The 25,023-nt window shown below is 35.8% G+C and overlaps 1 protein-coding gene and 1 long non-coding RNA gene across 3 annotated transcripts in view; both read right to left on the reverse strand.

The window, feature by feature from the left end:
• LOC115456305 (homeobox protein aristaless) overlaps positions 1–25,023 on the reverse strand; it is a 110,235-nt gene that overhangs the window by 25,736 nt on the left and 59,476 nt on the right. The window contains exon 1 of one of the 2 annotated variants that reach the window (XM_037442081.1): positions 2,274–2,448. The exons of the other annotated variant lie outside the window; for it this stretch is intronic. Within the exon in view, the coding sequence (XP_037297978.1) occupies positions 2,274–2,358 (85 nt within the window). The 5' untranslated portion in view covers positions 2,359–2,448. Of the gene's footprint in view, positions 1–2,273; positions 2,449–25,023 lie in introns of those variants that run through there. 2 annotated transcript variants of the gene reach the window in all.
• Positions 14,467–15,368, reverse strand: LOC119190336. The gene is made up of 3 exons (XR_005112859.1): positions 15,279–15,368; positions 14,979–15,137; positions 14,467–14,576 (listed from the first exon to the last, which is right to left on the reverse strand). It is a non-coding gene; the product is annotated as an uncharacterized LOC119190336 (long non-coding RNA).

Genomic DNA, 25,023 nt, shown 5'->3' on the forward strand with positions numbered 1-25,023 from the left:
GACAAACTACATCCTGCTACACGAAAAAGGACTCTACTTATTCGCCGCCTGTTATATTATATATAAGTTACTCACTAAATATTTATTGGAACTTTATACATATTTTGTATAGGTAGGATTAATGTAAAGATATAATATAATTGAAATACAACTATCATGGTTACAGGGCGGACTCCAGACGGATGAAGGCTGCAAAGTCTTCGAAACGTTGGGAGAAAATAATAAAATTAAAAGCCGCGATAAAATCCGGAAAATAGTTCTATGTCCATTTCTAATATTCGCGTAAATTTAAAAAATCTGTATAATATAATATTAAATACCTAATATTACGATTAAGTTGATGAAGTATGCTAATCTAATTCAAAATCTGATTATAAATAATAACCCAAGTTTCCGGTCTTTCGTTCAAATTTAATTTCCAAACATAATAGGTATGAAGGTGTTTGATCACGAAACATCAACTCCAATAGCTCTAGATTAAAAAAGTACATTTTAATTAAGATCTAAATAGGTAGCCGTCTGTCTAAAAACAATCCAGCTCATTACACATCGATCAAACAGTGATAGTAAATAAAAAAATAAAACAAAATCTTTAAACGACCCGTCGACGGGCCATAACACTGCCGAATATAAAATTAACAAATCGCAATAATTTTATTCTTAAATTGTGCCTTAATAACACGGCAGCTTATCTCGACCTAAGACATCTACCACGCCACCGTTGTTTTGCTATTATACAAATTCTTCAACACTCATAACATTATTCATATAGAGTCGATTTTTCATTGATAGCAAAGCAAATGAGACGCAAACGTAACGCGGTGTCTTTTTGTAATAAAACAAAGGGAATGATACGTGCAAGTTAATTACGGTCAGAAATGTAATTAGGTCTAATCAAATAACTCGATCTTTTTGTACGTTTTTGCTTTATCGCGAAACGTTTTTGTCGGAGATTTCTTTTTTATTCCGCCGTCTCGTGGTTAATAGTGTTTTTGTACACGGTTGCAATTAAAATAATTGATATGTACATTTATATAAATAGTAATAAAGGTAGTTTAATGAATAAATTGTATCGTGCCTTGACATTTTAGCGGCGTAATGCATGTTTGCATCTTCATTCCTGCACATTAGATTTACGCGTTTGCAAAGGAAATTGTAACGTTTGTTGGCAAACTGTTGGCAACGGTCTTGACATTATTTATTTTCACGATATTTTTTCAATACACCAGAGCGATAATCAGACAAACATTATATAATGCAAGCGTTTGTCGCAGACAAAAAATCATCGAGAGGCATCTTTATAATATTTTTATCCTTAAAATAAATATTAGAGAGCACGCTATTAATAGCAAATAAAACCGCTTTTAACTACACTGAATACCATATTAATAACACAAAAATTTTAAAACGTGGTAGCGTCACGAAGTTAGCCCATTAATTAACTTATTCAAATATACTGTTGACATAGCCTTTGACTGAGTAAAACCCTTACAAAATTGCACACTCTGCAGAAAGAGACAAATAAATGTAGGGCAATACATGTATTTTAATGTACTTACGTTTGTATTGAGGAAGGCGCATGCGCAGAACTAAAGCCTGTCGCGTGGACCAATCAGGATAATAGAAAAGTCAACTACTGGCCGCTACGTCATTACTATCGCTTTAAGGTTAGAAATGTGTCCAAAATTTCTTAGCATTATTGTCATTCAATATATAGGTGACACATATCAAAGTAAAAAAAATGCTCGGTCTGTTAAAGAAATATGGATATTATTTGCTAACTGAAAGTTGTAGTGTACCTAGGACATTAATCCTTTTACATAGTAAGTACTACATTACATTTATTTATAAAGAATAATGAAAGTAAATCGTAATCCACATTTCGCTTAAATGTAATAAATATTATCACAAGTAATTTGTGTAGAATTATGTCGTGTAATGTGTAGGGTGTACAAAAACGCGGGAAACGCGAGACTTTCTCGACGCTACGCAATTATAGATCGAGGAAGCGATAGCGGTGCGTATGCGCATGTCGTTACAAAATGGCGGCGGCTAAATTATAAGGGTCGTAAAGCATTGTGATTCTGTTTGAAAAGTCTTAATCATACGTTGATATCAAATTATTGGATTATATTACTTACAAACCCCATAATATACCTTTGAATGCGCGCAAATATCATGTTATCACAGAATCTTAAGTAAAATAAGATATATTTTTGTAAATTTACTACTAATTGCACAAAAAACGCTTCTCTTAAAAATACACGACTTACACTTTGGAAGCAAAAAAACTTCAGCATTCATAACAAATATTCTCTGCACATTACAATCCGAGTCTGTTTTAACACAATTAAACATTTCCTATTAAAACTTATAACATCAAATTAATCACAAGAAAAAATCGAGAGTTTTTAATTAATTTTTAAACAATATTTCAACACAGTTCCAATTTACTCAACATAAACTATTTTCGTCGCCTTATGCAACCAATAAAACAATTCCGTATCACGGCGAATATCTAAATAGAGTTTAATCATGATATTTTTGTTTGATTAGATGCTATCGAACATTAATTAGTGAGTACAAACGAGCTACCGAAATTGATCGGTGATAGAAAATTTTTGGTGTTCGCCGCGTATAGGTATACTTATGCTGTTTATTGCTTTGTATTTATTGATAAAGGAATTTAAAATATAATACCTTTGATGTCAGTTTCTTGTGAAGTTGGCGCCATTAAAACGTTTGTGTTCGAAATTTGAAACAGTATTTTTTTAATATCAATCATTTGTATTCAAGGACTAAAATCGCTCATTCTTTAAAATGTCACACGCAATTGAAAAAGATGTCATGCTAGTATGAATTAGGGTTGTCAAATACTTTATTTACACTTTGGAACAGTGATAAGACTTGGTAAATAATTTAGTGGCTATTTATTATGAACATCGATTTAACTTTTCTTGTTGCTATATATGGAGTTAACAATTAGGTTGCGCAAATAACAGTGTCTTGATACTTAGAAACTCGATAAAAAATTATATGTGGTAATATTTTTATTAAAAAAGAACAAAAGCTAATTTAACAGTAATAAAGTCTTTATTGCTTTTAAGTTCTTTTTTAATAGCACAATGATAATGCTAAATGGTATGGAATTTTCTAGTCATAAAATTTCAAACTCAAAACGTAAAATTGTTAGTATGAACTATTGTTATTATATCTTTATAAATAAATATTTTTTTTACGTGTCCAAGAGGACTAAGGAAGCCGTTAAGTCCGGTGTAGCTTTAACTGACGAGTATTTATAAAGGTGCAACAAAGGTAACTATTTACGTAAAAACTCAGTTACATATGCGGTTAAATACCAATTAATTAAAAAATACACACCATTTTTCCTTCAACATGCACTTTGATGTAAGTATACTGTTACTAAATAATGAATCTCAAACTTGATTTATGAATGACAGCGCACATTGAAACGAAATAAATGAACAGGTCATTAAAAAAAACAAACACGTAACATTAGTAAAAACACACACATGGAAGTAAATTGAATTGGCCAATGCGTGTGTTGTCGCACTAAATTAAAAAAAATTCAATGATCGCTAATTGCCGGGCGCAGTGCGCAGGGCTGATTTTATCTTTTTTTAAAATCATTAATCAATAGTCTATGTGAATTTATGTACGGTGTGTAATAATAACAAATTATTTAAGCCAGTGACAACCCTTTGTTATTATTGCCAGCGAAAAAAATGGAATACATTACTATAGGAATTTGTTTGATGGTAATGTTGACCTATACGTGTGTAGGTTTAGTATGTTTAACATCAAATCATGTTGTCTGCAGTTTATTTGATGTAACAAATGTTTATTTGCGTGTTGGAACTACATAATCATTATAGAATGTACGTGAAACGGTAAATAAAGGTTTGTATGATTTTATTATACCGCGAATTATGCCGAAAAAGTTTTTCACAAAAACGTCCTGCATATTTTTTATTACAAGTGTCAGTAACCTTCAAGGGAGACTGGATGGACTGGATCCCCCAGAGAAGGCTGGCGTCAGGCAGGCGGGACGCTTGTAAAAACTAAGCTAAACTCACTCCAAATGTCTGAAAAAGTTTGTTCGTCGACCCCACTTCGGTGTACGATAAAGGTCGATCCGAGTTGGACCTTTCAGAAATTGACGAGCCTCACCGTTTTTAATAATTGAAATGATTGTCATTCTAACGAATTTTTATATACCGGGAGAAAACAAAACGATATAATCATTATACTTACTAAATGATAACAATAGCAATTTTTATAGTTATAATATTCTACTGTAGCGTGTATTTTTTTTAAAAAATACTATTTTTTTACATTAAAAAACTTACTACACACGAATATGTACTAAAAAAAATTACCTCACATAAAATTACGTTACAGCCCTGTTTGAAACATAATTTTTGAAAAGCGTTATCAGTAATACAATGGCGTGTTTTTATAAAAAATAATTTCACATCAATTCGATCACACGTTTCGCGTTCGTGTTATGTCGATAATTATGTCTAACGATTATTGCAGTCCATTCGATGTTGGACAAAGGTCTGGCCATTTGCAATTTTAAAACCTTATTAAATAAACTCTCACGGTACGCGCAATTGTAAGCTAATTGTTTAAAGTGACATGAAAAATTGGAACATGGCAACACTTGTGTTCTATTGTCAAACGGAAAAAATGGCGGACAAATTATGTTAGTGTAGTTAAACAATTACTTTCTGTAATGTGTTAAAACGTATGCCTTGATAATTACTTGGTTTTAGAATAGTTGATAATTATTTTTGCCACATTCATTCATGAGGTAACCGTACAGGTGGTTCTGCCAAACGTTTTAATATTATAATATATATTTTGCATTAGAATTGCCATTGTATACCTTAATCCTTAATGTTAGTTGGCAAACGCTTTAATTTTTTTGCTTATAATTTCTGTTGTATATGCTATTACTTCATATTACTTTATGTAACTGTTTTAAACAAATTATTGTATTACACACGTACAAATTTAAAAGGTTTGTACGATAATTTAGTTCATATTTATGTAATATTTTAATTATTTCACTCCTTGTCAGCCTACATACACATATTGGTTTTTTTTTTCGTAGAACATATGTAGCTATTTCAATGAAATTTGTCCTTATTAATTATCTCCTATGAGTAAAAGGTCAAATACAATTTTGTGAATACACCCTTCCACATTGTTAAACGTATATCCATTTTTTATGGCCAAAGTATCAAAACATTCCACTAATATAACTATTCCGCACTTTAAAAATAAACTTAAAAATCCAACCATTAACAGCAATTTTAAAAAAATAAACAGCTATTTATAACGTATAACATGAATAATGGCAGCTGTAATTATAATTTACGGGTAATATTATGGTGTTATAAGTTATGGGCATTGAAAACATTAAACAATTTGTCACCATTGGTAATTTAATGAAAATAAGCTTCATTATTTATTCAGGGCTGCTCCGTGGTTACTATTACAAGAAAAATAAAAAAAAAATATTACAAGAAAAATAATAATTAAATATCTCGTTTCTTTATTCTTTGATCAGTTTCTAATCCAAACGTATAATGTAGGTGAATATTTTTGTAAATATCAGATCAATTTATTTTCACACATATTTAAAAATAATGTTAGAATTATAATGTTCCACGGTGTCATACATATTTATTAATGTAAAATACTTAACGAGTCAATTTAGTGGACATTCCGATTCCTAAATTATTAGCCAGTGTGAATTAATCTTTTAGAATGGAAAAAGAAAACGATAAGTAAATAAAAAACAAGAAAATCTTTAAAACGTAATAGGAATACAATGGGTTAATAACAAATTGCAAACAAGAAATGAACATGTTAAAATACATTTTCATAATTTTTGACATATTCCGTATAGTATTAAGGCAATTTAACCCTAGAATGCGCACGGAAATGTCAGTCTGGGTAGCGGCAGCTGCGGGCACTTCTGGCCTCACTTTCAACTCGTACTTTCGCACAACCATAAATTACCTACGACGTCCGGACATCGCCTTCCCGTGCGGGCACTAATTGCAAACAAATATCGCCCTTCGCGCCTGCGTACTCGACACCCGTAATTATGGGATCGTTTGCCCACTACGTAAGTGCAGCTTTGTGTAAGGACATTAGATGCGCACGCTGCCTTAACATTGATACCTGCCGTTGCCTCGCAAAGCGTTAACCGTTTGCTATTTAGCCGTTTGGGTCGACTGGTTTTATCAACATATTGAGCATCGTCTGTTGCGCAAACGCATTAATTGGAAGGAAAAATCGCGGTTAATCATCGCATTTTTCTATAACTAGATTATCGTGAATTATAAGAAATGCAATTAACAGTTTGCTGCGCGCGAGGCATCGGCTTAGTCACGCTTGTGTTTGGAGTGGTGACGGCATTATCGGCCGATATGCGTCAACTTTATGACACGCATAAATCTCGCTGAGAGCCAGATACGTTGTGATAAGGCGTCGCCGGGATTGGCGTGGGTCGCCGGGGGTGGCCGCCGCGCTGACGGGTTGCTTGTCTAGCAGATTGCGCAACTGCTGACCATTGCGATTTATGCGTACCGATTTGGTTCTTAGTAATACATTTAAATAAGAATGATAATTGAATTTACTGCGAATCGATATTATGAGGCGCCGTGTTCTGAAAACCAGGAAAAATCAGATCTGTATCGGCGAGATGGGCTGATATGTGCCAGCAATAGATAAGGTTAGTGTGTATTGTTTATTTTGTCGGTACGTAGTAGATAATAATTATCGTGTGCATTCAGATACCGTTTTCACTGGTATTACGCTAGATTTTGACTACAGTAGCTCATAGGCTTGTAAAGAGTTAACCTTCTTTGTGTTGACATTTAATGACGACAATTTATCGAAAGCACACGTTTATGATCGTTTTGCGAAAGAGTAGTTTGATACTGCATTTTCTGCAATATTCTTACATTCGAGATAAAATCTGGACAATTCATTAAATGGCGTAAATTTAATAATATAAGATAAGAGACTTTGTCAGCCTGAAAGCCTTCAGTAATTTATTTCCAATACCTGCTATATACAAAGATAATAATAATAATATTTATTTAAAAAATACAGTAGTAATACTCAATATCTAGCAGTTTAACATGAGGGTGGCTACATTAAAAAAATATAATATAAAATTATCTGTAGCTGAACTAGAAAGAACCTGTATTTAAATAGCTAAATAAATTCTGACACTCTCCTTAACCACAAAGCATTCATGCATACTCCGAAATCCTCTTAAAAGCTACTTAGTGATCTTACTCCATACATTGCCGTCGCGTAATCTCAAACGTCAATTCCCAAATAATCGCATTACGAAGTAATATTATAAAACATCCGCCATGTTAAGTACAGTCGTGCGCCGAGGTCATTTTATTAAGTACAGGAAATTGGATTTGAAACGGTTGTGGAGTTCTCAATTTAGGGTTATGGTGGTGGGGTTCTGGGTGGATTTTAAGGTTAAGACAGTTAATATAGCGTTACCTGGTGCATACGTGAGCTGGATTGCATAGAAAGCCGTAATATATAATATATTTAATAATATCATTTCTGTATTATATACTGAGGCACGGGCCTCCTTTACTACTGAGAGGGATTAGGCCTTAGTCCACCACGCTGGCCTAGTGCGGATTGGTAGACTCCACATACCCTCAAAATTCCTATGGAAAACTTCTCAGTTATTCTCACGATGTTTTCGTTCATTGTTAAAGCAAGCAATAATTCACAAAGATTACACACATAATTTTAAGAAAAGTTAGAGGTCTGTGCCCTTGGGATTTGAACCTACGGACATTCATCTTAGCAGTGCGTTCTATACCCAACTAGGCTATCGCCGCTTAAGTTATGGCCTTACAAAAAAGTAATTAATCTAATCACTGTTTCGTCTTTGACAGTCAAATTATTTGATGTAAAATAGTGATAATTTAAAACGATGATTAATATTGAGCTTTATATTCATAGCAACATCAATATGGACATACTAAAACTTATCAAACACTTTAATTACATTATCTTTATAACTATTGCCTGCGGCTTCGCTTGCGTGAAAAAAATTGGGATAAATATTTGCCCAGGTTATAAAGTTGCATATAGCATTCAGAAGTCATGCAGCTTCCTATTAATAAAAAAAAACATAATCGGATTATTAGTTCTTGAGATTACCGCGTTCAAACAAACAAACTCTTCAGCTTTATATATAACTATAGAAGTATACATGTAAATTTCACTGATTAGTATCAAAAGGTCACCCATCTAAGTTTTCCGTAGCGAATGAATATAACTCCAATCCATTTATGTAAAACGCCCAAGAAAGTTATGATTTACGACTGAATTGTGCAACTGGTCGTTCGGCTTTCGACGTGTCTTTGTTTAAATATATTCAGTTAGGCTTTTTAGCGCAGCCTTGTCACGTCACAGCGATAACTTGTTTCATAACTATTTATTAGTACAGTCGATGGTACAATGTTTTATGCTATTCATAATACTTTAACTGGTGGTAGGTCCTGGGTAGGTACCACCGCAATGTCTATTTCTGCCACCAAGCAGCAGTGTGTAGTCACTGTAGCCAGTGTAACTACTGGACGAAATAAGATTTAATATCTTATGTCTTAGGATGGCGAGCGCAGAAGAATACCAAACAATACTTTGTAATTCAAGGTGTTGGATGCTGTTTCTATTGTTTATGGGCGATAGCTCTTAACATCAGGCGAATGGCAAGCTCGTCTCGTCATTCAAAGTAAAAAATGTACGTTTCTTAAGGCTAATAGTTATATAAAACTTTTGGCCAGTTGAGGAAGGTAATGAGTTTCAATACAGCTATTATTTTCTGAGACTAACGGGTGACATAAAGCGTAGAGCGGGTGAGTGAATTTAGTTCATAAAGATAAGAGATAGATTACCAGGGCGTCCACTATCTAATTCTTTATAAGAGATTTACATGTTTCATTTTCTATTTTTCGTCTGTTGTACTTTATACATTTAGGTATAATGTGAGGAGAATTCCTTTTAAAAATTACGACATAGCTATTTTTTTGTTAAAGTGCTATTAATAAAATTACACTATCTAGTTCCTCAAATAAATTAATATAAAAATTCGCAACCACTTTTATTCCCAACAGTACGTCCACATTTACCTCGTATCTATTCGATTAATCATAGATTCATAGAATTTTGATTAAATACCGTTAATTATACAATGCTAAATTAAATGATTGAGTTGTACAACATCTGAGCTCATTCCCCTTTGGTCTCTGTAAATAACTAGACGTCACCTTGCATAGCAATTATTGGAGCTGATAAAGGAAGTGATCGTAATGCTGATCTGTAATGGGTAGTGCGTGATATTGTGTTTAATATTTTTATTAAGTTAGTGTTTTGCAACTCGGGTCAGTTGCAGTAGCAATTAATATGTTACTTACAGTTTTACTTATAAACTTGTTTTAGCGTTAAGAGGTGGTTAAGAATTGCTTAAATAGCTGTCAAAAATATCACCGATTCCTAGCCTCATTTGTTGCCTACGATTTTGGTTCTCTTTCCCATTAGACCTATAGTTGGTTAACAATTCTTTACATAACTCTGGTTCAGTAATAGAAAGTCTTATGGTAATTTTTATTTTTTTTTGGAAATATCAAATTAAAAAAAATATAAGTAAAAATTAGAAAAGCAAATTATTCATTCCTCCTCCTTTATTTATATTTCGGGTATATTGTTTTATTAAATACAGAGATGTGATATATAATTTAATTTGTACATCAAACATATCAAAGAACCTTGTAATAATAAATCAGCGGTATCATAAAATGAGTATTTCATACATCAATGAGTTTAATTTAAATTCATTTCTGTCCCAGTATTTAATTCTAGTCACAAACTAGTTATGAAACAATTTAATGCTAGTGCAAATTATCGAATCAAACTTATCACGTTATTATCATGCTTTAAGATTGATTATAGAAAGTAACAATTTATTTGTAACTTTGTGCATTCAAGCGTTATTTGATTTATCAATGTTCTGTTTATTATGACTTATTAATATTGCCTTTCGATGGTAGTTTAAGACTATGTGATATATGAATAAATGAATGAATCAATCTTAGTCAAATTTTGGCCATGGCGGTCAATTTCAGCGATCAACCAGGTGCGCATGAGATATTATAGTGCACATGTGTGTGCGCCATACACTGGTGTACTCTCTGTGACTTCAATCTAATAGTTTGGTAAGACAGCAATTCGACACAAGGGTATCATACCGCCAAGTGCATGAGTCTGAGCTACGACTGAGTAGTTTTAAGACGGAAAACCCTAGTCACAATTATTTTTGGCCCGACCCGGGTTTTGAACCCAGGACCTCACGCAGTAATCGTACCGTGTACGCATTAAACTGCGCCACCGAGTCAGTTGATAATAATAGTCATACAACTTCGACAGCAATCAAACTGTATATGTATACTGTAAGACCATACTATTATAAATGCTTTAGTAATTCTGTCTATAATGTTTTATAGCCTAATCACTAAATCGATTTTGATAAAATTTAGCAGCAAGTAAGCAGAATCGCAAGAATAATGACTATTAAATTTCTGGTCCAAAATGATATGTATAGGCTTTTAATAATTGTCACAAAAATCGCATGTGACTTAAAAATTTAAAATCATATTTTGATTAGTATCATGATTGCATATTAAAATAATAATAAACCTTATTAGGTTTATTATTATAGAATTAATCTTCGTAAATGAAGTTCTATCAAATAAATACATCATAATAATACGTAACAATTAGGTATACCATTAAAAAATAATTTACTTCATACTAAACATGGAACTCAATGTATTCGAAAAATATAATGTTTATTTACGACGTTTAATACCGTCTGTACCCTTCAAACCGGTTACTTCAATAAATAATATTTTGCAACAATGTTGATGTCAAAAACGTAAAAGAATTCAGACATCTTATGACAGGGATCTTTTTGGGCAAAACTGGATCAAATCTTGGTCGACCTTGGCCAAATTAACAATGCCGTTCAAAAGTTATAATGTATACTTTACGGCATCGAAATAAAGGTTAATATAAATTTATGTGGACGTAAGGGCATAGTTGACGCATTTTGGGATTTGTCAGTCGATAAATTAAAGCTAACTCAGTTTGAAGGTTTATGTTTTGACTGTTTTCAATTACAGTTTTATGGGTGAGTTGATTTAATATGAGAATAAATAAACAGATTTACAAAGGTTTGATTGCAATGTTATATTTCAGTCTGGTCTGTATTTATACTATACGGTAATAATTTTCTTTTACTACTTAACAACGACTATAAAGAATATTTAGACCATTTGTATTACACCTATAATTTGTACATACACATTCAATAGCAAATTCATAACAAAACGGTTTTTGGAACATTCTCGTCAAATTTCGCACTAATCTATGTTCTATTATGTTCTAGAGCAGTGTCCGTCATATCCTAGACAGATTTAAATGCAATGTATTTAGTGATACCGTATATTGTCTCCTTATTTGTTATACCTCTAAGGCGCCATTTGATCACCTGCCCGCAAATGCCATAAGTTTACTTGCAAAAAAATTATAGATAATTATTTATTAAATCCAAACAAACCACCCGTTTATTATATCTTCAACGCATTAACAAGCTGAAATGTGGTTGGACATGACATGAAATGTAGATTCTGCGGCGTAATGAGCTAGGGTCTCGACTCCTGAGCGGTTTTCTGAGTACGGCTCAGTGTACGTGAATTGTCAATTATTTTGTCATCGAACAGTGTTCTAGTTATCAATAATGTCAAAACTGACCGTTACCTGTCACATGCTTGTTATAAGTATTAATTACTATAATTATTTTTATTTCAGTGTCTTCTTACTATAGAATTTATAAGCGATAAAATTCAGACAAAAGGCGGCAGTGGGGAAGGTCCATATAACCCGATTCCTACCGGCTTCCCTTCCTAATTTATGTAAAATTTAATTATCATTGGGACGATTTCCAGACTGATTTTTTTGCCTAGTTATTAGTACCTAAGTCGTGCCAAGTTACACAAATTTCATTCTCCGCTACTGATAGGCGGATATAAAAAATGATATCGACTATTAGTTTATACAGATAAAAGATTTACTTACCCAAGTTCTCATCAGTTAGGATGTTTCAAACACACCACTTCAAGGAGGTCTAGCCCACCCGATTAACAACCAAGTACGCATGTGTTATAGACGTTACGTGTGCGCGTTAGTCGGGTTTAATTGAGTTATTTTTATGTAGTTGTGTAATTGTGTCGCGGCATTACAATTTAATGGTAGGTAATTGGGTGCCCACGCGGCAATTTGCTAGCCTTCGCGATTCGAGATCTCGTGAATATGGGAGCTTGCAGTTGCGGTCGTTTCATTATGGGGTATAGTTTTTTTTAATAAAATGTGTGTTTAACGTGAATTAGTATAACATTAAACTTATTAAGATATTTTTATTGTGGGACAAATTAATTAAACTTTTATTTAAAGGTATTGACTTAGATACTTCTGTCTGTCTGGTAGTACTGAAAAAGTTTACAAACCAAGATGTTATAAAGAGGTTTTTTTTTTGGTAGTACCTACAACTGTTAATAATATATTTTCCCACTGCTGGGTAAAGATCTATTGTACTATTGAAGTCCACCACGCTGGCCTACTGTGGATTGGTAGACATCACATACCCTCAAAATTGTTATAGAGAACTCAGGTATGCAGGTTTCCACACGATGTTGTCCTTCACTGTTAAAGCAACCACTAATTCTATTAGTCAGAGGTGCTTTGGTTTTGAACCTGCAGACATTCGTTTCGGTAGTCTGTTCCACTCCCAAAAAGAACTCTCTCAGCTATCGGCATTTTTAAGCTGTCCATTATTAATTTGTTGATATATACATATATTGTATGCTGTATAGCGGTATCTAATATATAAATATTATTGCTGGTGGCAGGAAAAAAATTATATCCGCCCAGATAGCGACCACCGTGTTACACCATAAGGTGTAAAAACCCGCCACAGTGGTCCACGTAAGTGTATATCCGGCCGCCACGCAAATGTGTTGTGTTCCGAGATCAGTCTGTATATATCCAGTTCCAACAGGCCGGCATAATTGTGTCGACTGTCGAGGGATCATTTCTCGTCAGTCGACAATCTATAGGACTCCACCCACTTAACATCAAATGCTGTGACGTCACTACCGTGCCTGTATATAAAATAAAGAACACAAAACACCAGCGACATCGTCTTAGACAACGTCCGAACATACAAAATGTACGTAACCTTTGTTACTTGGAAGAAATTTCCTCTGTCAACAATGGCGATTGTATATGAATTCTTTTTATTGCACTTCAGTCTTTAATTTTGATAACTACAAAATTTAAGGAAATAAATCATGAAAATAACACATAAATTTGTTAACATTTTATACAATTTCTGTTGTAATATTCATTGGTTACGTTCTACGGTTTTTAATAATTTCATTCTCAGTTTCAAAGTTCATGCAAATTCTAACTGATATTTAGTTCTTTTTTATTCGAACCGTTTTAACTTCCATGTCTATATAACCCGATAGTATGATTCTGCCTGTGAGAGTTACAGACAAATTGCTATATATTCTTCCTCTTTTTAATCGGGAACGACTGCGGGATCTGGTCTATAGGTACAGACATATTGCTTAGATGGTAAGCTCCCTGAAAACAGAAATAATATCACTTAACGTAGTAGTAATTCAGCTAATTCTTTGTATTAACTTTATATATTTTATACTATTACAAAGGGATCGCAGGCTATAACATTGGTTACTTGATGTCACATTGTAACTGTTTGGAAGGAGAATAAAGAGCGATAAAACAACAAGGGTGATGATAAAGTTTCACGTCTCTTGAACGTGCTAAATTGCCCAGGTTTTTTATTTTTTGTAAGGGAGTTACCAGCGATGGCAACCTGCGAAGTGGGTTCAGGAATCCCCAGCCTTAGCGACCACAGAAGCCTAGTAGAGGTGGAAGGGAACAATTGGGGAAGGAAGTGTGGAAGAAGGTTAGGTATCCTCTTTAGGATGGGCGTAGAGGAGGAGGGGAAATGTTCGCAGGGTACCTATTGGCCTCATTGCGAATTATTAACCATGAGGTATACACATTTTACGATGTGCCTAGGGCTACGACAAATGTTCCCCCATGCATGGCGTACATTCGGTGTGGAGAGTGGAGACCGAGTGCGATAGAATTGCCTCGGGAAGGCTGGTTCTTACTTACTACTACTACCAGGTAGTCAGAGTTGCTTTGTTTTGATTGTGCAGTCAAATGATTCGTAAGACCGAGGTTTTACTTACCGCAGGGTAGGCACGACCCCGCAGTCTACCTTGTCTTGCGGCGGCTCCGAAGAACAAATCTTTCTCTATAAAATCACAAAACTTCATATGCATCTCGATCATTGTTCGTCTGTAGGTGGTACTCCAAGACTCGAAGAAATAGAAATGTACCTGTCAATGTGAAGCAATAATTCATTTTGAGCCTTTGAGTTTGTTTAAGATTAAGCAGGACTTTGAGTTACGTATGATATTATTGTGCGCTCTCTATGTTGAGGCATAAGACTGTCAAATAAAATTGTTGCGATGAAACACTACACTACTATAAAACTGACTGTTTTGAAGTTACCGAATGATAGTGAAGTAGCAGAGGCAGACGAAGTGGCAGACGCATTCGCGTCACCCATCTCTTACCTACATTTTATATATATATACTTTCATAGTAATATTATAATTGCAAAAGTTTGCAAAAATGTTTGGATATTGACGTTTGTTTCTTTAGAAGTAAACGTAAACAACTAAATGATGAAACGGATTGGATGAAATTTGACACATGGATAGACTGTGAGTACTTACAGTGAAATTGTTCCCAAAAGATTGTTTTGCTTCAAAATTAATATCCACATAGTAGAACGGATCTGCCCTGCCGTACCTTCGTGAAGTCAGGTTGTAGTATGCAATAAATTCATGATCGCAATAGGTCACGGTTGGACGCTCTGTACTAATAAACCGAATCTACAATAATTACATACATTCATTCGCTGACTTTGTTGTCGAAACAAAACAGATTTCGGCCACGTGTCTGTCTGCTTCTGTTCTGCAACATTTTTTTATAAACTTGAACTTAAAGTGATGATAATTGTAAAATGATAGTACCTTTTCTCCAATACATAATATCCCAACAAACAAAGAAATCACGATCACAAAATGAATTGCAACGAGCGATTTACTCATTTTAGAACCGCATATCAGATAACACAGTTTGGAAATGAAATACATGCATCAAGGCTATGTGATTTTACAAAATTTGCTTATTAAAGTAATTTATTTCAACAATATTAAAAGCTATTTCTGGCGTGTAATTATGATGTCCGATAAATAACTCTGAATACAGTTTATTAGGATATCATTTACAACGTGAAACACAAATGCACCGCGCAAACATAGATGGCTTACACTAAAACACGATGCAAAACAGCAACATTGAGTGTTAATATGACTTACATCTTATCTTACTAGTTTTATAAATTTTAAAGTTTGCGAAAATGTCTGAAACACTGCCGAACGGATTTGGATATTTGGCACATAGATATTTTATTATTTCGGTTTTGTTTTCGGAAGAAGTAAATAAATTATAATTGATCGTTTTTCATTGATGGCGCGTAATGCTGTGAACGCACACAGAGACATTTATAGCGGGAAAGGTCTTGTTCTAACATTTATTTTAAACGGTTTTAATAATGGTATTAATAAAGAAAGTAATTTTAATGATAACATTAACCCACTGCACTTGATGGTAAGTGGAGTGGTTCAATAGAATGTCGACTGACGATAGATGATTACCCCTCAGCAGTCGACTAAATTATGTCGGCCTGGGGAACTTACATGGGCCACTATGGGGGGTTTTCATATTGTGTACGGTGGTCGCTATCCGGGCGGATATAAAATATATTCCACCACTAGCAAATGTTATTTGAACTTGTATGGATTAATGACATTCAAGCTTTGCTATCCCATCCAACTTATTCAAACAATACTTAATAGAAAATTGTTTCCCTCCACTAAAATTCAGGCTTTCAGCCAATAAATTGCCTATTGTCCCACCAATATGGGATCAGCCGGTGTACAGCCGCGGCACGGTCGGAAATGAGCTATTTGGAAGCTCTCTGTAGGAAATTGTAGGCTTTGGTCGGCCTTTGTGACGCAAGAGCCCTTTCAAAGTATCTTCATTTTGATGTGAGTTAAAATCGCTATTTGTCTATTAGGAATAGCAGCTAAAACATTTTAACATTTAGGGCATTATTATTAAATTTGATTATGTAAATGTCTTTAGATATTTTCTTTAATTCTAAAGTCAAACACTTAATTTTAATTTTTATTCTACCATGACAAAGCGGCGATAGCCTAGTTGGGTGTGGAACGGACTGCTGAGACGAATGTCCGCAGGTTCAAATCCCAAGGGCACACACCTCTGACTTTTCTAAAAATCATGTGTGTATTCTTTGTGAGATTAGCGTTCGCTTTAACGGTCAAGGAAAACATCGTGAGGAAACCTGCACATCTGAGAAATTGTCTAAAAGAATTTCGAAGGTGTGTGAAGTATACCAACCCGCACTAGGCCAGCGTGGTGGACTAAGGCCTAATCCCTCTCAGTAGTAGATGAGGCCCGTGCTCAGCAGTGGGCAAGTATATAATACAGGGCTGATATTATTATTATTATGACAAAGCGACTGCACTGCACCTGATGGTAAACACGATACCATCCATATAAAGTATCAAATGGCAACAAATAGCAATCTCATGCCATTCGATACGATCATGCCGGCCTACTAAGAGCTTTTCTCTAGAAGCTACGATAAATGTGTTACTGCGTAACTGCTACGAGATTTTTGATTGCAACTACGATTTCGTACGATGCTACAATTTCCTACCTCTACGTGCCAGCAATGATTGTCATAATATAATCAACCGTAAAACATTTAATTTAAGAATAAAATACTGGATTTGATACTAAGATATCTTAAAATTAGACCCGCATTCATAATATTAATGACGAGATTACACGTCAAGTTTTCACGGGAGCTATTGTTATGGCCTTCAGATGACATTTTGTGGGAGTGGAAAAATTCTGAACAAAATTAAATATAAAGGAACTATGTGTCGCGGGTGGTGTGTCAGGATTTGTGTAAATGTTCTGAAATATATTATAATTGTAATTTTTTTTATAGTGCAAGATGGAAAGCGTAATTTTATCGAGTAAAAAATTAAGAATATCACCATAAAGGTCCTAAAGGGAAATTGTAAAAGCGGGTTTTTCCCATATTTAATAGCTTTATTAAGATTTTAACATTAAAAATGAATGCCGGCTGAACTTTCTGTCCCCATTCTTAGCATTGAAAATGTTTTTATCGAAAACCAGTACATTTCTACCGGCTTCCCTTTATGAAGAGTTTATTTATAATCAGAACGATTTACAGGCCGCAATTATTTATATCCTACATATTGTTCCGATTCGGAAAATGTCACATTTCGCCACTGATAGATTGTTAGTAACCTGACATAGATATGACTGATCAACCGGTACTATTCAGAAATACATAGCACAATAATTCTAGCAACTCCTCTTGTCGTCATGAATATTTTTTAAATTCTTTTGCATAATGCACCTACATTGTTGGACGCTATCCTAACACTATGATCCGACGTCACTGCAATTACCATCTGATCTAGTTTAGGTACTGCATAAAGTACGAACTGGTGTATAGACTTTACACAAAATGTCTGGTTTAGCAACCACCCTGCGGCTTATGTACCCGAAATGTTATTTTGCGACTTTATGAATTTATCGCTTGACGGCGACACGTCCGCTGTTATAAATTTAAACCAGGTGAGCTGGTAGCGCTGTATACAGTAGTCTGGAAGTGGTGTGTGGTTACATGGTAGTAAATCATAAGTTAACATTTAGCGGTAATAGCCTAGTGTGTGTGGAACGGACTGCCGAGACGAATGTCTGCAGGTTCAATACCTTTGGCTTTTCTAAAATTGTGTGTTTATTCTTTAAGAGTCATCGCTTGTTTTAAAAGTGAAGGAAAACATTGTGAGAAAACCTGCGTACCTGAGAAGTTGTCTATAGGAATTTTGAGTGCGTGTGAAGTCTACCAATCCGCACTAGGCCAGCGTGGTGGACTAAGGCCTAAATCCTCTAAGTAGTAGATTAGGCCCGTGCCCTGCAGTGGGTCAGTTTATAATACAAGGCTGATATTATTTATATGTGCTTTACTTATTGAGTTCTTTTCTAAAGTAAATTTATTTTTTAACTTTACACAGTACTTAATAGGCTTAATTTATTTTAGTCCGCACTTTAAGTAATTAACTAGTGTAAGGGCGCAATGTTTAGGAATACAGTCTAGTTTTTATGCTTGTATATTTTATAATTAGCTTTAATTTTGATTGTAATCTGTTTTGCGTCTTAATTTTATTAAAATAAAAATAAATAAAAAATAAAGCCAATAAGATATTTACTGACAAGTGATAACAATATTGTATTTTTAATAAAACGGCAAACACCTCTTCCAGTTCAGTTCTAATATTCTTGTAAAAGTAAATAAATATAATTAGTGTGACACTAAAGACTCCGGAAGTATAATGCGAAGAGAATTTGTTGTTTCCGCCAGATTTATTACTCAGATGGTTCCCGAGTTAAATGTTAAATACTAAATGTGATGAATGAGGTATGTTATGTTGCTAAAATAGCGGGAATTTCGACTATCCAGAATGCGATTATAGGATTTATTTTATAACATATGAATTTTTAAATAAACCTTGATTATAGTCAATAAGTAAGCATTTTATTTATGAATTAGATTAAGAAAATGCTATCATCGTGTTCAGAAAAACTACAATATAAAGAAATTTATACTTATGACCAAGACCAAGAACTAAGCTAAGTGAATTGAGCTTAGTTTGCATAGCTGAGAAAACTACGCATAGAACATACCTTAGATAACATAATGTGTCTTTTGCTATTCGGACACTTCGAACTGACCCAACTGCACCTGATGGTAAGTGGCGTGGGGTCCAATCGAATGTCGACTGACGAGATGATTACCCCTCGGCAGTTGACACAATTATGCCGGCCTGTTGAAACCGGATATATACAGGCTGATCCCGAAACGCGACATACTTACGTGGGCCACTATGGCGGGTTTTACCACCTGGTGGTCGCTATAGCGACCGCATCGCACCAGTAATAAACAATGAACACACAAAAATAAATAAATATCTCATATGTGCGAGCTATCTAAGCTTAGTTTTTCAACAGCCATCAAATTAAGTCTCACAGTGTCTAGTCATTAACTACAATGTCCTTCAAACCACATGTCCACATTTGCACAATGCTTAGCGACAGGAATAGACGTGTGTATCTACATGGGGCCGTTCAAGTAAGTAATCATTAAAAAGGTTGGGGTCTTGCTTTGCTTATGTTCGATTACATGCAGGGTCTAACAATGATTACGTCAGCAATATCTATTTCATTATTTTTGTAATTTTTGGTAATTAAATAATAATGAAGCAATTTAATCAGATTTTGAACCCATAGTAGTGTAGGAAGACAGGAGAAGGGAAGAGCTTTGCTTACGTTTGCTTACAAGGGGGTAAACGTAAAATACAAATATCTTGTAAAATGAATACTTGAATTCTCCATTCACCCAAACAAGAGAACTACCAAATGTCGTAACAAGCTAGCGTATACTATAATATATTTAGTAGTTCCTCCGTAGAAGGATAGCGGACTCCCGGCTCATATTTTTTCGCCGGCCTCTTGACACAACGCCTTGCTTTTAGATTCTGCCTTGCGTACTGTGACTTATCTGATGAAGTATTACGCGCTTTTGAAACTTTGGTATCAGCGATTTTTACATTTAAGGTATTATAGTTTGGTGCTACTGTGAGAAGTATGAGAAGTGTGTAGTAATACGCCAACACAGTAGTAGGTGTAATGTAATATAATGATTCTTATATCACAATAATTCACTATGATTAGTGCTACACATCCGCACTCTGCGACAATCTAAGCAATACAAAACCTCCATCCTTTTTGATGATTACGTACTTGAACGGCCCCATGTTGATACACACATGTCTATTCCTGTCGCTAAGCATTATGCAAACACGGACATGCGGTTTGAAGGACATTGTAGTCAATGACTAGAGATAGAGATTTTGTGGCAGTAAAAAACTAAGCTTAGATTGCTCGCACAGATTAAATATTTCTTTATGTGTTCATTGTTTGTTGCTTTTGCGTTGGCTATAGCGACTGCCACTAGGTGCAACTCGCATAGCTTTACGTACGTGTCGCGTTCCGGGATCAGCCTGTGTACGAGTATATCCAACAGGCAGGCAGGTCGTGTGTCGACTGCCGAGGGGTAATCATCTCTCGTCAGTCGACATTCTATAAGACCCCACGCCACTTACCATCAGGTGCAGTGAAGTCACTTTGCTGAGCACGTAAATAAAATGTTGGAATTTCAAAATTTGTAGGTTATTCTTCTCGACAATAGTTGAGAGGGCCTTTTGTATCGCCAACATTGAATGCCTAGTACCTATAATTTTGTTTCAGCCCCTTAGCATAGGCCTCCCTGGAGTTTTCCATAATTTTCTATTTGCTGCTTTTTTGCCATGTTGGCTTGCTATTTTGATATCATCCTCCCATCTTATGTTTTGCCTTGCCTTCTGTTTCCTGTTATTTATCTGCTTTCGAGATCGAGATTTCATTTCCGATTTGACAAAATATTTGAACAAATCAGGCAGGTTACGAAAGTTGTGTTTAATTTAACAAAAGCATTATCAGTGGACAGGGGCAGGCGATAGTCGTCATTTATTTAGGGTCGGAGTGACAAATTGCCCCTCGCTCCCCTTTGTGCCTAAACAGAAGTTTTGCGCAACTTTGGGTTGCGCAACTTGCGTGAATATAATTAGCTTGGATCATAAGGATATTGTATAGTCCCTGTGGACTATGACGGATGGTCGGATATTCAATGAAAACTTTATAAGTTAACATCGGTAACATTAATTGATTAATTTTTAGTTGGTTCACCCTCTATCACATAATGGGACAGAATAGACGGTGAGAAGTGGGTGCTGCTATGGTCGCACATCTGCCTACCTATTCGGAGATAAAATTTTGTAGTAGGTATGTTTATTTTTATTTTATACTCAGACATTGGTACTCCTTGCCAGTCGATATAATTATGCCGGCCTGAACTGGATATACACTGCCGACCACCGGACCTTACCGTATAAATGTAAAAATTCTATGGAACCAATCTGGAGGTATATTCTTTTGAATATATATTTTTTCCAAATCTTAAGGTGCTCCCATATATTTATATATTTTGCACTATTATCCGGCTATGTCATTACTGCATAACCATTAATAACTTAAACCACAATGGTGATGTAAACTAAAAAATACATCACTTATACAAGATAATTATATAGATCAAATAGGGCTGGGCAAATCCGATGGGTACTGTGCCGCAATCATGGTGAATGGAATGCACCAACAGTCACTTTTACGGTACGGACGGCGAAACTTTGCACCTGTGTAGGTAGGGATAAGTGGTGTACAGTGTGTGATGTGAAAGAGAACAAGAAAAGACTACTTCATGTTTATTTTATTTAGAACATAGATATTGTGATGTATTTATGACGTACTTTTCCAGTGTTCCTAATTCAGCCGTTAAATTTAAGATATTATTATATATGTATATGTGTACATCGAAGGTTGAAAAGCTAATTAACTTTACTTTCGAAATTTTTTAACAAGGTTAAAATACATAGAAAACAGTGCTACCTTTACATATTTAATAAACTTAGCTCGAAAAAAAAATGTCGATATAGATTATAATCAATTATTGTAGTTTTCCAATGACAACGTGGTCACTATAGGCGTGCTAAGTAACTAAGTAATTAGTTGGATCCTGCCGTAGAGGAGCGATGGGAGGGCTGAAATATGAAGAGTCAGCGCTGTCACATTGCATGCATAAAATGTGTCAAGACGGTCACCCGTTCTTTCGGCATCGCTCTGATACTGCAGAACTCTACTCATAGTGCATAAACAGGTTAATAAAAAAATCTTCGAAATCAATAAAATTCATGCACGTATTCAAAGTCGGATTCGCCGACCAGCTTCAAACTATTAAGTAAGACATCTTCATGGGCGAGTACTGAGGGATGTCTCGTCTCGGAGGCCTCTCAGCACTCGCTCATGAGGTCACCTTCATAGGTTTAAACTGGTCGGCGATTCCGACTACGAATACGTGAGTGAACCCGTGTTGCTATGTACTAATTTAATATTTCTAAGTGTTAATAATATTAATATCTTCATGTTTTATTCTTTAAGTAATTAACTAGTATAAGGGCGCAATGTTTAGGAATACAATCTTGTTTTTATGCTTGTATATTTTATAATTAGCTTTAATTTTGATTGTAATCTGTTTTGCGTCTTAATTTATTAAATAAATTAAATTAAATTTTTCTTTTGATGTGAGCTTTTTATTTCCATATCTATATACCCCGAGCCAATGATATCGTCAGTGGCCGTAGCAGTAAAGTTGCAATATATTCTGCCTTTTGTAAACGGGAACGATCTGGGGATCTGTGTTATCGGTATCGTCATGTTGTACATATCGTAAGCGCCCTGGAAATATAAAAAGAAAGAGAGGCCGCTGAAAACTTTACTATAAATTTACATATAAGAGGTAATATTGGTACATAGGTGCTATGAAGGTGAAATTCGGTTTATCACTAGTTTGACAAATTAAACACGGGTGGGAATGGTAATAAACCGCTTGTCTATGGCGGATCCAGAGTGAGGGTCATTAGCGTCATGACTCTCTCTCTCCGCCTGGGCCGGGTTTAGGTGACTACTGATATATTTTTTAATGATTCTCATTGATCTATTTAGGAGCAAATAAAAGCGAATGACACGCATGATTCTACTACATGTAGTTAATTTAAGGTTAGAGGAAAAATGATTTCTTTATTTGTTTAAAATTATTTAGACGTTTCACAATAACACATTATTTCTTTTGCAATTACATTTATTATTATAATCGATATGGATATGTCATTTTCTTAGTTAACGTAAGCGTTCAAGATTGTAGACAGGCATCTTGGATGCGGCCTCAGGTATGACAACTTTCTGTGTCCTGCAGGAAACAAGTATTTTACCACCATCGACTATACTTGTTAATTCCGATTCCAGTATTTTATGTGAGCTCAACTTACCGCAGGATAAGGGCATGGCCTCAAAAGTTTTCCTTGTTTTATCGTACTGCCGAAGAATTTGTCTTTGTGTATCAAATCACACAATTTGAAATGCATTTCGACGAACCCTCTTCTGTAAGTGTTGCTCAAGAACTCGTAAAAGTAGAAGTGAACCTGTGAATGTATTATGGTATTCAAAAAATGTATCTAAGTATTGAATAAGTATTAGAGGTCTATGGAAAATTTAAAATTATTCGTGTATTATAACATTACAATTTGATTTGTTTAGTGGTGGAAGCCGGTAGGTATCAGGTTGTATGGACGCCTTGCCACAGGTATCTCATAAATCAATCTGTACATTTTTTTTTCAAAGAAAGGTGTTTAATCACCATAGACATTTCTGTTTTATTTATTTTTTATTATATTTGACAATACTACTTACGGAAACATTATTGTGAGATTCATAATTGAAGTAAAGGTGAATCTCCACGTAATAGAATGGGTCGTTTCTTCCATAACGCTTAGAAGATATGTTAGCGTAAGATATATATTTAGGGTTGTAATAAGTTATAGCAGGATGTTCGGTGCTTGGGGTGCTAGGTCAGGAAACCTCCTCGTGGTGCACCCTGGGCAACGGCGCGTCGATCGAGCTGGTCGGCGCGACGGCCAATATCCTGACAATGGAGTTGGATGGCGGTCGTCGCCCCTTGCGGCGGACGTCGTCCGATTCGGACGAGGTGGGCCCATCTCGGGCGGCTCCCGGTTCTGTCCGGGGGTGTCGACGGGCTCGGTGTGCGCTTACCCCGCCCCGAGCAGGCAGGGGGGATTCTCTCTTCCGCTGTCTCCGTCGCAGATCGTAATCCGGTATGGAGGTCGGTGGTTATGTCTCGCGCTCCTGCCGGACCGAGGGTCTTGGCTTAACCGCCCGGACTGCGAGGACGAAAAACCTCTATAAAAAATTACCCCGAATCCCAAGCGGCGGCGCACCGCGAGGGGATGCATGGCCGATGGGTAGTTCGGTCTCGAGTGCGACCCCCGCCAGAGTACAGGCCGACCCTCTTGGCGGGTTACGCTAGGCTTACCCAGGTACAGGGGGCACTGCCTGGGCGGACTTTTATTTCCCCCATACTCGTGGGAACAAAAATGGAACCATTTAGTAAAACAATTTTAAAAAAGAAGGCGGTTGTGGTGCTGGAGAGGTTGCCTACTCCAGTTCCGGCTGGAGAGGCGGAGGAGGTAGCAGCAGGTGTGGGCGGGAAACCCGTTGAGGCCGTAGTGGGCCAGAATTACGCCGGAGACTCGGAGTCGAGCGAGAATGTCTCGTCGGCCCGAGGTGAAAAGTTTTGGAGGACGTCCTCGGAGACGGACGAGCCTCTCCCCAAAGCTTTAACGACGGACAGTCGGGGCGAGGACGTCCGCCTACGACTTCTACGCGCCTTAAAAAGACCCGTAAAGAGCTGGACGCGCAGAAGCGACAGCTGGCCAAGAGGCAGATGGAGGAGGATCTGGCGGCGCAATTTCGCAAGTCCCCGGTGGCTGGCGAGGAGATCATGCAGGTCGACGAGGACCGCGTGATCTCCAGGGAGGATCTGCTGCGCTGCGGAGATGTAGTGCGGCAGATAGTGAGGAA

This window comes from Manduca sexta, chromosome 23 (assembly GCF_014839805.1).
Source record: "Manduca sexta isolate Smith_Timp_Sample1 chromosome 23, JHU_Msex_v1.0, whole genome shotgun sequence".
NCBI classification, from domain to species: Eukaryota; Metazoa; Arthropoda; class Insecta; order Lepidoptera; family Sphingidae; genus Manduca; species Manduca sexta.